The 14,704-nt window shown below is 40.5% G+C and overlaps 1 protein-coding gene across 3 annotated transcripts; it reads right to left on the bottom strand.

Moving 5' to 3' along the window:
- Positions 1-794: 794 nt before the first annotated feature.
- On the bottom strand, positions 795-13,220 carry LOC110535732 (noelin). 3 transcript variants are annotated; one of them, XM_021620940.2, is made up of 6 exons: positions 12,763-13,220; positions 8,752-8,901; positions 7,091-7,246; positions 5,842-6,061; positions 3,692-3,798; positions 795-2,683 (listed from the first exon to the last, which is right to left on the bottom strand). In XM_021620940.2, the coding sequence occupies exons 1-6, from the start codon at positions 12,826-12,828 to the stop codon at positions 2,006-2,008; spliced, it is 1,377 nt and encodes a 458-aa protein (XP_021476615.1). In that variant the 5' UTR covers positions 12,829-13,220; the 3' UTR covers positions 795-2,005. The 3 variants fall into 3 exon arrangements, with proteins under 3 accessions (XP_021476615.1, XP_021476614.1, XP_021476616.1); XM_021620939.2 differs by lacking the exon at positions 12,763-13,220 and adding an exon at positions 10,328-10,698; XM_021620941.2 differs by lacking the exons at positions 795-2,683; positions 3,692-3,798; positions 5,842-6,061 and adding an exon at positions 6,250-6,614.
- Between the last annotated feature and the right edge of the window lie 1,484 nt (positions 13,221-14,704).

Below are 14,704 nucleotides of genomic sequence, written 5' to 3'. Positions count from 1 at the left end.
GTTATGAGGTGTCATTACACCTGTTCCAAACAGATATTTTGCTACCAACGCATGGGGATACCATTATGGGTTAATGTTAATAGAAATAAGAAACATGGCTCGCCTCCCGGGTGGCGCAGTGGTTAAGGGTGCTGTACTGCAGCGCCAGCAGAGACCCTGGGTTCGCGCCCAGGCTCTGTCGTAACCGGCTGCGACCGGGAGGTCCGTGGGGCGACGCACAATTGGCCTAGCGTCATCCGGGTTAGGGAGGGCTTGGCCGGTAGGGATATCCTTGTCTCATCGCGCACCAGCGACTCCTGCGGCGGGCCGGGTGCAGTGCACGCTATCCAAGGTTGCCAGGTGTACGGTGTTTCCTCCGACACATTGGTGCGGCTGGCTTCCGGGGGTTGGATGCGCGCTGTGTTAAGAAGCAGTGCGGCTTGGTTGGGTTGTGTATTGGAGGACGCATGACTTTCAACCTTCGTCTCTCCCGAGCCATTACGGGAGTTGTAGCGATGAGACAAGATAGTAGCTACTAAAACAATTGGATACCACAAAAAATTGGGGAGAAAAAGGGGTAAAAATTCAACAAAAAAAGAAACATGGCTCTGCGTTATGATGATCACTACAGTAGTCTCTCTCCACCTTTAAAGATGCAGGTATCGAGTTACATGGTAAATGGCTGCTCCATTTGACAACTTTTACTATCTGATCCAGTAATTACAATTACTGAATTAATTCACTCTAATACATAAATGTATTGTTATATAGAGCTTTTCCAGATGTTTAGGGGAAACGTGACCTCAGCCACCACCAATGAGTAGCACCCACCTGGGGAAAGTGGTCATGATTGTGTGTTGTGTCCCACAGTTTGGTTTAATATAGTTTGATCAACAAGGCCCAGGATTTCATATCCCTTCAGCTTCTAGAGTAATTCAATTCTACACTACGATACATTAGGCTGCACTATTCCTCTGTGATGAAAGAAGTCAAGAGTGGGTAATTCCATAAAAACACAATCAATATAAGACTTTTGAAGTCATCTAAATCAAGAAAGGCATTACCTTTTCGGTACCTGTTCTTACATTCTGTTTCTATACCTTCTACACATTATATATCATGATGTACTTTATTTCTTGTTACTGAGTATACTTCTCTACTTCCACAGTACTCTACCCTGCACCTTAGAGACTACAGCCCCTATGTACATACAGTCATTGAACACTGGTCACTTTAATAATGTTTACATACTGTTCTACCCACTTTATATGTATATACTGTATTCTAGTAATGGCTCATCCTATATAACTACTGCTGTACACACGTTTTCTAATCATTTACTGCCCGTACTGTCTTTAGACACCATTATATGTATATATATTTATATTCCGGTCTCTGACATTGCTCGTTCTCATGTTTCTTAATTTCTTAATGTATTTAAATGTTTCTGGATTATGTGTGTATTTATTTTTTATTGCTAAATATTACTACACTGTTGGCGTTACACAGCGTTTCCCAAACTCAAGTCCTCTGGACCCCAAGAGGTGCAGGTTTTGTTTTTTGCCCTAACACTACACAGCTGATTCAAATGATCAAATCTGATGATTAGTTGATTATTCGAATCAGCTTTGTAGTGCTAGGGCAAAAACCAAAATGTGTACCCCTTGGGGTCCCGAGGACCTAGTTTGGTGAACCCTGAGCTAGAAGCACTTAGTATTTTGCTGCGCCTGTGATTACATCTGCACATCTGCATACATTTCCAATAAACTTTGATGTGAGTTACGTATCTCCCCTACTTTGAAAAATCTGTGGACCAGACCTGTGTTCAAATTCAGTTGATCTAGCCAAGGTTGATTGAGCTTGCCTGGTGCAATGGAACCAATGTAACTGTTGCAAAACTACAAACCCCGCCCATCTTACACTCCAAGCAGGCTAAAGCAAATGCTAAAAAATATTTGAACGTAATCAAATAGTATTTGAACCCAGGTCTGCCGTAGAATTAGAAGGTCACAGCATGGCTAGCTATCTACTGCTCCTGCTCGGAGCGAATGACGTGGAACAAGGTAACATTGTACAGCACCTGGTGACCATTATTCCACGCATACAGCGCTCTGTCTTTAGGGTTATAGTCCAGCATGGAGATGTGAGAGTACTTATTCTGGAACGGTATGTCAATGTACTCGTAGGTGGACGAGTTGGTGCTAAAGGCATAGTACACCTTGGTCCCACCGGAGTAGCCATTGGTGACATATAGCGTACCACAGATCATGAAGGCCTCTCCTGCGCTCCTCTTGGGGTGATTGGTGGTCCAGCTCTTGACGATCTGCAGGGTGTTGGGGTTCAGTTTGCTGATGACAATGTTCCCCGCGTTCTGATTGGTGGCATAGACGGCCCAGAGCCCGCCCTCGTCCACCATGAGGTCGATGTCTGAGTGGCCTCCCCAGGAGTAGTGGTACATGTTGTTGTAGCCGGCATAGTCCAGCTGGCGTGACTTGCTGATGACGGAGGTCTTGAAGTCAAACTTGATGATGGTGTGGCTCTGGAACTTGTTGAAGTAGATGGAGCCGTTGTAGACCACCTGACCCGTGCCTGACCACGGGTGGGGGAGGCGGTGAGACGTGAAGTTGTCGGAATTCATAAAGTCGTAGATGGACATGTACTCCCGCACAAATCGGTTGTTGTGGTAGCCGTCCATGTACCACACCTGGATAGGAATACAAGAGCATTAAAGATTTGTCATTCTCAGGTACAGTGTGTTATTGCAAATGTTCTTCTAAAGCCTTCCTGTAATGTTAAATCATGGAGCGCTTGTGGTCTTTCTGCTGTAACCCTGAGATTAAATTAAGGATATCAAAGTTTTCCCAGACAGACTTTCTCTACAAAGCCGGGGCTTCGACCCTCATCAATCATTGAGAGCCAGTGCGGATGACTCAATTTATCTCTGATCTCTCAGATTTGGAGTGTTGCCGTTCTTGACACAAACCGGTGCGCCTGGCACCTACTATCACACCCCATTCAAAGGCACTTAAATCTTTTGTCTTGCCCATTCACACTCTGAATGGCACACGATCCATGTCTCAATTGTCTCAAGGCTTAAGAAAATCCTCCTTTAACCTGTCTCCTCCCCTGCACCTACACTGATTGAAGTGGCTTTAACAAGTGACATCAATAAGGGATCATAGCTTTCATCTGGATTCATGAAAATAATGAATGTCAGTGGTATTCCTTAATGAACACAAGAATAAAAGTTATGCATGATAACGAGTGATATTTTAATATTTTAGTAAAACAAAACGCTCATCCAATCCTTGGATTCATCTCTTATCAGACATAAGGTATATATAATATCAGACACCACATAGTATAAATAATATCAGACACCAATTATCCCTAGAATGACTTATCTTACTGCAATGACAACCCGGAGATGTAAATACCTCCCATTGTTGTGGTGCCGGTGAGCTAATCCCAGACAGTGAGGCATGAAAACACATTACTGAGGTTCTAATGGGGTCCATTTTGGTGAAAACTTGAGTAATTGGGTAATTCAAACATGATTTATGCTACATTGCTAGCTAACATCTTACATCTGATATTTTATCTTTCCTGAGGTTCCTCACAATTGCATAATTAACAAAACATGTTTTCGCTGACTCTGTTTTATGTTTATACTGTATAATAAATATGATAGGTATTGCAGAAGCAGACCTACCCTAGTGTCATCCTCAGGTGCCAGGGGGTCAGTCATCCAGGATCCAAACCTTGATCCAGACGTCTTAATTGTGATTGGATCGCTGATTCCTGTCAGCTTCCCACATGCTGCAAGAGCCAAAGACACAATGCAAGATACTGCATTTATCTCTGTAATATCAATGCTGTCTATAGGTTGGAAAACAGTGTGTGTGTGTGTGTGTCTGCCTGCATAGGTCAGTGACCTTGATCTACCAGCTATACTTGATATATAACTATGTTGAAAATTACCTTTTCAATATGACTTGTTTATGATGACAAATCCAGCTTTAGTATTGCATTCTAGTGATCAGTTCAGTGATTTCTTCAGGTTTTGACGTTCGTGTTTTAGCTGAAGGGCTCTCTAGCAAGAACTGTGTAGATACTGTATACATGTGTATGCCAGAATCTAGTCCTCCTGCAATCTATTTCTGTGCCTCAGAATCAACGTTGGCTCACTAACTTTGGTCTCGTGGTCTCTGTACAACAGTATCAATTCAATAGCATAGATAAATGATAACTATGAATAATGGAAACATACTTTTCTGTTTTTACATAAAGCACACACTCAATTACTCTCCTCTACAAATGCTATATTAAAAACAGGGACAGTAAGTGCAATATTACATTTTGAGTCAATTCACACTCACACCTCCCCCTCACTTCACATCCAGAAAAAAGTAGCAGCCCCCATTCTTTTTAGATAGTGTTCCGTACTATGTAACTCTTGCTATCTCCCATTGCTATAGTACTTGGAAAGTTAAAGCTGAGCACTTGAAACAAAAGTGGATAATCCTCTTATATTGGAGTGAGACATTCTTACATTTCTAGGAATTTGCCAGCACATTAGCTATTCTCCCTCTCTACAGGGTCTATGTTTTCCTATTGGTACAATCAGCATCCTAACAGTCAATGCTACCAACAGTGCATGTAGTTGGCTTGATAATGGAATCATATAGTTGCCCGAAGGAAACTGACCTCAATGCATGTTGTCTTCCCTCGGTCTCATTCCTTACCAGTCTATTTCTTTTACATTTTACCTGCTAATGTTTTTTTAAACATGCATTTTGTACCAGCCTTTCATCTACAGATGTAGGATCTTAATTTGATCACCCTGTCGCAGAATAACTTTCCTGCAAAAACATTGTTGTGTATTTGATGTTTAAAAGGGCTTCTGAAGTTTGTAATTTCCTGTTTGTAGTAACCAAATGTCCACTTGGAAGTTTCAGACTTGATATTCCTTTACCAAAAATGTATCAACCCCTACAAAAATGTAAATAAATTGCAATCCATATAATCATTAAAATGTCTTGTTGCAAACTGTCTCAAATTAAGATCCTACATCTGTACTTTCAGCCTTTCACTTATTTTTGACATCAATCAAAGAAACATGGTGACAGGTAGGCTTTGTATCTATATTCCTTCCTGTGAACAACCCAATGCAACAAGGAGATTACTGAAATAAGTAATCTGTCAGTTGTTATATCCTGTCACTATTTTTAGATGACTGCCGCTACAATGGTGTGTAGCTTTTAGTCAAGAAGTGAACATAATCTCATTAGAGATAACATGATGTGCTAGTGATGTAATTTTGACTAAATAGTATTACATTAGCAAAATGTAACTCAAATCACCCGTTAACAACTCTAAATCCTAACGTGTTTAAATAGTGGCTAACTTGACATACTGTATGAGGACAATCTCTTTTTTCATCAACAATATTGTTAAGCATTGATGCATTGATTTGTGTGTATGAGGTAGTCGTTGTGAATTTGTTCGATTACTTGTTAGATATTACTGAACTGTCGGAACTAGAAGCACAATCATTTCACAACACTCGCATTAACATCTGCTAACCATGTTTACGTGACCAATAACATTTGATTTGATTTGCAGTAGGCATGTAAGTACATGTAGGAGTATGAATAGGAATAGGTGTAGTCAAGGCATCTTTGATTCCCTAACATGACAGAATAACTGAGTATGTTAAAGCTGATATACTGTAGGGGTAGAACATGTAGGTGTGGTGGATAGATAGAGATCTGCTGGTGTGAGAAGAATAACTACTGTAGCTCTGATTGGCCCCTTGCACAAGGAAGCAAATGGGGGTGTTTCGGTGTTATCTGAGCCTACCTAATTTTTGCATGCACGCACGAAGCCTCTCTTCAAGATTTGACACTCTGTTTTGTAGCTCCTCGTAGTCATAGGTTCCAATCTCCTCCTGAAGTTCATTTAGCACAGACGTCAGATTCTGGATTTCCTCTTTAAACTGCAATACCAATTTTGCATCAGCTTTGTACTCCTCCAACACTGGTATCAATGGTCTAAGTTCCTCCATTTTCGCTTTTATTGCCTGAAAGGTTAAAATAGGCTTAGTTCAGTGTTATGCGAGCAAATGGATGTGCCACACTTGTCTTGCCCTACTCTGGCTATCTCCCTATGGTGAGTGCAGAGTGGACCTAACACATCCAACAGTATAATGAGCGGATGTGACAACATCCCAAACATAAGCAGCATGAAACGAGTCCTCGGCACACCAAAAACAATTTGGGAAAATATTTTATTTTCACCTTTTAAAATGCAACATCTTAGGGTTACACGCTTTCATGTCACATACAACGTTTTCTCTGTAGTAAACCAGGTATGTATATACTACATTTAACGAGATATGGAATTAAATAAAAATGTAATGAAAATAATAAAAAAACGAACAAAATCTATTAATGGAATGCATCTACAGTAACATGCAGAAATGCAAAGAGCAGTGAAGGTCAGAGGGTGAAAAAGGTGCTATATTTCAAATAGAATGCATGATGCAAATAGTCATTGGTCAAGTTCAGGGATAGAACACTGGGATTGAACTGCCTCTTCAGTCTCTGCAGCTTTATAATTTCCTAAAGTTAGCCCTGCAAGCAAAGAAAATTAGATACTGTTGAGTGTCGAATAATCTAACTCACTAGCCTATCTAATATACACACACAAAACGTGCAAGGGTCATCACTCCCAGGGATGTTCATGACAGAACATGGCATAAACATGTGAGGATAGATGGATAGATACACACAAACACACACACACAAACAAACATAAACGTCATCAGAGTAGTTCATGACGTTTATTTTTATTTGCAGGGACAAGCATTTAGGTGTAAGGGTTTCATTTACACCAGAGGCTGTATGTATCATGCTTCCCAGAGTAGTAGTGCCGATCTAGGATCAGTTTGGACTTTTAGGCCTTTATGAATAACATTATATAGACACGAAGGACCTGGTTCTACATCAGCACTTCTACTCTGAGACGCATGACAAATATAGACCCATAACTCCACTTAGAGGACATCTCTTTGTACAATGTTGTCTATGTAAGAGCAATGTTGACATACCTTATATTGCCTGGCAATGTTCTGTTTGTGGTTCTCCTCCACCTGTTTAAACTTGGTCTCCAGACCTTTCAGCTGGACCTCCATTCTCTCCACGTATTGCAGGTCTCTCTGGGTCCGCTGGTCCAGCACCTGGATAGACTGGGTCATGTTCTGGACCTAACACATAGGAAACAATGAAAAAAAATAAAGACAATAAAGACCTAAATACAGCCCCAAATATACTAAGAATCCTTGTTTTACCTGGGTTTGCATTTAGTGTTTTAGGGTCTTCCCAACATAAAATGTTGGTGCATTGCACAATTAATTGTCGATATGCTATGGATGACTGACTGCAAAAAGTGCCACTGTAATATCTAATGTGCCAAGCCAGACATTACAGTGATTCAAGAGCTCAAGAGCAACATACTGTTATGTGGACTTGAAGAGCAAGCGAATCAGAAAGATCTACATCCGGGATAGGGATTGAGAGTATGCTAACATGGACTAACGGTTATTCCCCATCAAGGTGCCACATTTGTGCAACACCTGGCCTCCAAACAAGTCTACTGTATAAGACAATGTCAGATCATGCACTACCGTTCAAATGTTTGGGGTCACTTGGAAATGTCCTGGTTTTTGAAAGAAAAGCACATTTTCTGTCCATTAAAATAACATCAAAATGATCAGAAAAACTGTGTAGACATTGTTAATGTTGTAAATGACTAGGCCAGCATCCCGGAGTCGCCTCTTCACTGTTGACGTTGAGACTGATGTTTTGCGGGTACTATTTAATGAATCTGCCAGTTGAGGAGTTGTGAGGTGCCCGTTTCTCAAACTAGACACTCTAATGTACTTGTCCTCTTGCTCAGTTGTGCACCGGGGCCTCCACTCCTTTTTCTATTCTGGTTAGAGACATTTTGCGCTGTTCTGTGAAGGGAGTAGTACACAGCATTGTACGAGATCTTCAGTTTCTTGGCAATTTCTCGCATGGAATAGCCTTCATTTCTCAGAACAAGAATAGACTGATGAGTTTCAGAAGAAAGGTCTTTAATTCTGGCCATTTTGAGCCTGTAATCGAACCCACAAATGCTGATGCTCCAAATACTCAACTAGTGTAAAGAAGGCCAGTTTTCAGCTGTGCTAACATAATTGCATAAGGGTTTTCTAATGATCAATTAGCCTTTTAAAATGATAAACTTGGATTAGCTAACACAACGTGCCATTGGAACACAGGAGTGATGGATGCTGATAATGTGCCTCGGTACACCTATGTAGGTATTCTATTAAAAATGTTCAGTTTCCAGCTACATTCGTCATTTGTAACATTAACAATGTCTACACTGTATTTCTGATCAATTTGATGTAATTTTAATGGACAAAAAATGTGCTTTTCTTTCAAAAACAAGGACATTTCTAAGTGGCCCCAAACTTTTGAACGGTAGTGTATGAAATGATGATGATGGGGAATTAATATCGGCAAAATCCTGCAGGGTGAACTGAATTGCTGTTCTCAAGGAACCATACAAGTGAGTGACTCCTGTCCTCTGTCCATAGGCTGTTACTGCTGAAAAGAAGATGTCATGGTATTCGTGGTGCAACTGGTGAATGGTGTTTATTCTAGTGGAACTCTGATAACAGGAGGTAATGGGTACAGTAGTACGTCATGCTACATGGGTGGTTACTTTTTCTAGCAGCTGCCGGAGCTGTTTGGTCCTGGCGTCCCGCGAGCACATGGTCTGTTGAGGCGCCACCACGGTGCATACACAGCGGCCCTCGGTGTCCTGAGCTGAGCTGTACACCTGCCATGACTCCTCGGGGTTGGCTGGCAGCACCTACGAGAGAGACACACAGACAGGGAGAGAGATGATAAGACAGACAGACAAACAGACAAAGACGGGGCCAGACAGGGAGAGATGAATGGAAAAGGGTTATTCGTGTAATGATGGGATGTGACAGTATTTCCATTTCCATACCATACTGTACTGGCTCTGACATTTTTTTTTTCTTCACATTGTCCTTTCCAGCACCGTTTCAGCAACTGTGGAGAATGGTTTACCAGGCCAGTACAGTCCAGCTCGGGTTTGGCTTGGCTTGGCAAGGCTCACTTTAGCTCAGTAGTTTAAGATACACCACATCACTAGTCGCACCACATCACTACTCATTTCTAAAACACATTCGCTTACCAAACAATATAATTACATTTTGGGACGTTTGAACAAAAATCATGATCTCTGCAGAGAATTTGTGCTAGTTTGAAGCGGAATCATTTCACCACAGGGATATACATAACCTTGTTCCAAGATGATGGAGTATGATTACGCAAAATGGCATCTGTAGTTTTGAACCTTGCAGTATGCCCCACCCTAATCTTCAACAATCAAACAGACTGTCCACACTCTGAAGACAAAGGGGCTGGCAAAAGGATATAACATCAAATTGAGGAAAACATCTTTGTAAATCTACTCAAATAGCTTTTGATAGATTGTGATAATATTAAAGTCATAATCTAGTACTTGTAATGTTTTAACATGATTTAATCTGTGCCGTTACATTTTCAAGCCTCCAATAAAGTCATGAGGTAGAGTCATTTAATTAAACAGTCATTGCCTACTTAGCAACACGCCTTCAGAGTAATAATTAGGTACAGAGGCTGGTTGAAATGTGGATTGGTTTAAGTTTTACCACTACACCAAGCCAAAGCAATATAGATATGAATAGAAATATGGCTCTAGATATACCCTGGCAATTAGTGACATGCAGCGTATAATGCTAAGATCCATTATGTATTTAATATGCCACATTAGCTGTTAGTATATATAATGGAGCCTAATGTTGCTCTTTATATTAAAATACATTAGTCACAGTTTTAGAATTGTTATTATTGTCCATCATTGGACCACATTACCACACTTATTTACAGTATATCAAATTCATCCATTTAGCAAAGAATATGTGAAAGTTGTTGTATGGCCTACACAAGGTTAACAGGAATAGTAACATCATTATTAGCAGTTTATTATATGTTCATGGATAGGCCTACTCGTTTGGCAATAGTCACTACACTCAATTTTCCTCTCTTTTGATGTACAACCAAGAGCAGTTTTTTTCTTTAAATTAACAACCAACATTATCAATTATACGCATACTAATACATTTGTTAAACTATTTTTATTCGTGCTATTGGCACAAATGTAAACGCGCAATTTGTCCTCAGTAGGGTACATGCTTCAAATGGTTCCTGAATCAGCTGTCACTCACGCCTGTACTCCGGTCTGCTTTCCCTCCTGACGCTACCAAGAGCTTGGTGGTGTTGAGTCCCACCAAGGACGGTAATGTCTGCGACATCCAGTTGGTGATCATAGCCATCGTGCTAAGCACCACTCCAATCTTGAGTAAAGGCACCGACATATCTGCGCTTTCTTCGTATTAGCAAAATCTTCATTGTACACATTCCAGTGGAGTACTAACTAGGCAAATAACATTGCCAGTCATTTGATGCAACGGCATGGCTGCAACAGCGGACAGTCTGGGTTTGAACATGTTTGGATGACAGGTGGAGGTTCTGCCCTCTTCAAAGGCGACTGTGATGATGGGCCAATGCGATTGTTTTAAACTGTGAATCCGTTCTCCTGCAATCACTCTCGAGTTTATAAAATGACGGAATTCAGTCGCCTCTCCCATTCGCTGGATACCCCCCGCCCACCCAGCACGGATCAATAAACCGTCAGCCAAAGTACGTGGTGCCACGCTTTCGAGTTTGCCACAACGAGACAGCATTATGCACCTTTCCACCTTCTATACCAAATACAAAATAGTATATTCATGTTAGGGAATACTACATGTAAATAACATGACTTCAGACTTTGAAGTCAATGTGTGATATAATCAAGTTAAGCATGAAACCCCACAAAAGCAATTGAGACGAAACGAGCCCAAACGAACCTAAACTAAACGGCATTCTCAGACTGAATGCCTTAATTGTGTAGGTTACTTAATAACAGTGGCTGGATGACTCTATGGGGAGAATAACTGGATTAGTCCAACCACATTGAAACCCATCAGCATCAACCATCGACAAGCGCTATCGAAAGCAAGGTACAATCACGTTTAATTTAATCCAATAAAGATATGCAAGATATTGATATAGTTATTCACAGACAAAACGCCAAAATCGTAATCTTGGAACATCTGATTAATGGTAGAGATTTTAAACAACATCAGACTTCACATCAGGCTTGTACAAAGTCCGTGGCGCAATAATGGCACATGCAGGCATAATATCTATCGCTGTTCATGGACTTGTTTTGCTTAACCAACCACGTGCAGGGATATCTAGGGACATTCCGCCACCTTGTCGTTACAAATTATATTGCACGCCCATTTTGTAAGATACTGTGTAGCCTAGTAGTAGTGACATAGCCTGCCATACCAGCTTCAGGAATGTAAATAAGAATGTCAATTTGTCATGACTATTTGAAAGCACCAAATGCCTGATTCAACTAATCCAGAGTTTGATGATCAGTTGATTAGTGTGTGACCAAGTGTGTTAGTGCTGGGCTAGAACAAAAGCGTGAACACCATGTTGGTGTCCAAGACTGTCAGAAAAGTAGGTGGCATTGTGGCAGCCAGGGGGAGGCGCTGTGTCACCGTGGAGTGCAAAGCATCTCTGAACAGAGAAACAATTATTTGAAAATAAAATTGAGATATTAAGAAGAGCATGTTCCTGAAGACCAGCATTACAAATGAATACCATTTATTAATCATAGCTATTAATCATAACAAAAATTATTCGTTTTTTAAAAATTGTTTCCCATTTTAAATAGCCGTTTATTATTGCTGTGTTGAATGATTTTGGTTTGCAGCTTTCTTCCTGTAGGATCAATGTAAAGAGATTAGGCTATTCATGTTACAAATTGGGGTAGAATCTGGTTTATGCAATACTTAGCCTTTCCACTGACATACTAAACCAATAGGCCTACAATTCTGACTAAATTAAACTGCAGTCACATGTTATCAGCGTGTTTAATAGATATTCTCAAAACAGCGTTACTAATCTATGTATGTAAAAGTGCCCTACTTCTGTCATTGTGAAATTAATAGTTGACTAATTTGATGATTTTTTTTGCTCGCTGTCTATAGTATCACTTCTCACTTCTAGAAAATAAGTCTTCAGACATGTGGATATGGATAGTCACACCAAGAACCCCCTGAGTGGGATACGGACTCCGCAATGGGCTGAAAGTTGAACAAGATTTACCCAAAGTCTCAATTCAATGTAGGCTCTCACTGCTAATGCCATGTGATTAACTTTCATTCAGTCGTTTTGCTCGCTGATTTCGACTTCGATTATCTCACACATAATTGGAAATAATATATAATTAGTTAGATGAATTGCATGTGAAACAACAATTTAAATATTTCAATGTAGCCTAGACTATTTAATTGATTGTCTAATTGTTGTTGTAGACAATCAGGAATAGATAGCATACAGTTTGGCTATAGAAATGCCTCGGTGGATGCGCATAAGAGCTTATCAAATTTTTCGGGGGATGAAATCCCTTTATCGTCTCTATATCATAATATATTTAAATCTCTAGGCATACATCGTCTTTAATTAGGTAATCTGTAGGATAATTCGCAAATCATGTTTTAAGTATCCTAAATGGGGAGTAAAATGGCGTTTATAAACCTACTTGGGTGAGTTCAGTGCCCATCAAGACGAGGAGGGTGAGACTCAGAAGCTTGCTTGTAGGCTGCATCTCTTGCCTCCGATAGCACCAGATCCAGTACTTTCACATGCAGATTGTCTTTTCCACTATGGTCTTCTTCCTCTTATACGTGTCGTCTTGCAATCTTCGTTGCAGAGCTGAGCACTAAAATAAAGGTAAATAATAAATTTGGTGAGGTGCCGTCACTGCATGATGTTCAATGCATCTCAGTGCGTTGTGATGAAGATCCTCTTCCCTATGTCCTCCTTCTGTCAGCCACCTCGAATGCGAAACATGGAAAGAAAAAACATAAAGCTTTCTCAAATCACAACTCCAACAGCCTTTAGTCAGAAGTTGGCCCCGCAAAACAAGCAGAGGGGTGCACGACCTAAATCACGACAATGCGGGAAGGAGCTAGCCGTGGTGCTGAAACCGGATGTAACAGGAACTGGAGTGGGAAATTCAATAATTATTTGGTGGGTTTGGCCATTAAATGGAGATGGGGCCGGGGTTCATAGGAGAAGAGAGAATATAGAATAGAATGGCGTTCATGGTTCGTAACCTGTAGAACTAGCCAACATTTCAAAAAATTATATAGAATAAATGAAAGTATTATTATCATGTAGTAGCCAACATAATGATGGGTTCTGGGATCTGCTGAGATATATATAGTAGTAGTTGTAGGCCATAGCAGCATTGCAGTATTGGTGTTTGCTACAGAATACTTCTGAAAATAATTTAGCGTGAAGTCATGGCATCCATCTAATGCATAGGCTACCCCCTTTATCTTGCTTACTATGCTCAAGCTTTGAATACTCACCAAAGTGGTGTCTTACATGCTTATCTCATACTAACTCTTTGTCATGTGATCATAGATTCCTAGATTTATGTCTCTAGATTCCGTTTTTCCCCTGTCCAGGTCTTTAGTTGACATTTCCTCAACTCCTACCTTCCTTGATCTTTTCAGAAATGTCAGAGGGAAACAAGAAAAAGAGGGAAGGTATGGAAAGCGAGCTGCAGAAAAAATTGTGGTATAGCCAGAAATGTCATGAAGACGAGGCAAGTCAAGGAAAGCAGTGTATGGATTTTTGCACCCACCAATTGAAAGTAGGCCTACTGTAATGATATTGCATATTTATTTGAACTGTTAGCCCTTATGGTTGGGACCGTGGATTGTCCCGGGCTTGTAGCTGTCAAAATCCCTGCTGTTTGTTGCTTTTATTTAAATGTAAGCTGCCAAGAGCATGGAAACCAGTGGCGGTCGGTGCCGTTTAAGATTAGGGAAGACAATTTTCTTTTTGTGAGCATGGCCTTATTTCTATTACAGCATATTAGATGACTGTTATTCATATTACATCCACCCAGTACAATGTAACATCAATAGGATTAGGCTACTAAATCATACTCAAATTTCCCTATACCCATCATGAGGTTGCTACAATCTAGCCTACAAATTAAAGTTTACAACATAGGTGCACAGCTCAAGATAAATATTTGAGTAGTCAAGGTAACATACAGTGGCACATTCAATAGCGCCTTGCACAATCTTGCCTGCATCTACCTGATCTAGGGTGTAATCTTTAGTCTAAACAGTTGAAAAACTAAAGTTCCTATTGGACAAATTAAGGTATGTTTATCCTCGTTGTGTTCCATTTGCTTTCCATTTAATAAATATTTTTCAACAGAATTGGTGGAATGAGTACACCCCTGATCACCCACAAACACAGTTCCCTTTCATAGCAGCCACAGCAGCCGTAGCCTTTCATAGCAGCCCGCAGCCTCTCACCTTTTCCCTTCACTTTTGGGCTTCAGTGCACAACACAACAGCTGTCTGTGACCAGGCGAAAAAACATTTCCACGCCAAACCTTCATACCATAACTGCTAACTGCTACACACAGCCTACATAGTTGTCACCATATTAACTTA

The sequence above is a fragment of the Oncorhynchus mykiss genome, chromosome 11 (assembly GCF_013265735.2).
Source record: "Oncorhynchus mykiss isolate Arlee chromosome 11, USDA_OmykA_1.1, whole genome shotgun sequence".
NCBI classification, from domain to species: domain Eukaryota; kingdom Metazoa; phylum Chordata; class Actinopteri; order Salmoniformes; family Salmonidae; genus Oncorhynchus; species Oncorhynchus mykiss.
This window is presented reverse-complemented; position numbering and strand designations above follow the sequence as displayed.

Coding starts and splice junctions, on each gene's coding strand:
- LOC110535732 (XM_021620939.2), bottom strand. CDS start 10,477: ATGTCGGTGCCTTTACTCAAGATTGGAGTGGTGCTTAGCACGATGGCT. Junction 7,247..8,751: donor TCCGGCAGCTGCTAGAAAAA/GTAACCACCCAT, acceptor CCTATGTGTTAG/GTCCAGAACATGACCCAGTC. Junction 2,684..3,691: donor CACCTGAGGATGACACTAGG/GTAGGTCTGCTT, acceptor ATTCCTATCCAG/GTGTGGTACATGGACGGCTA.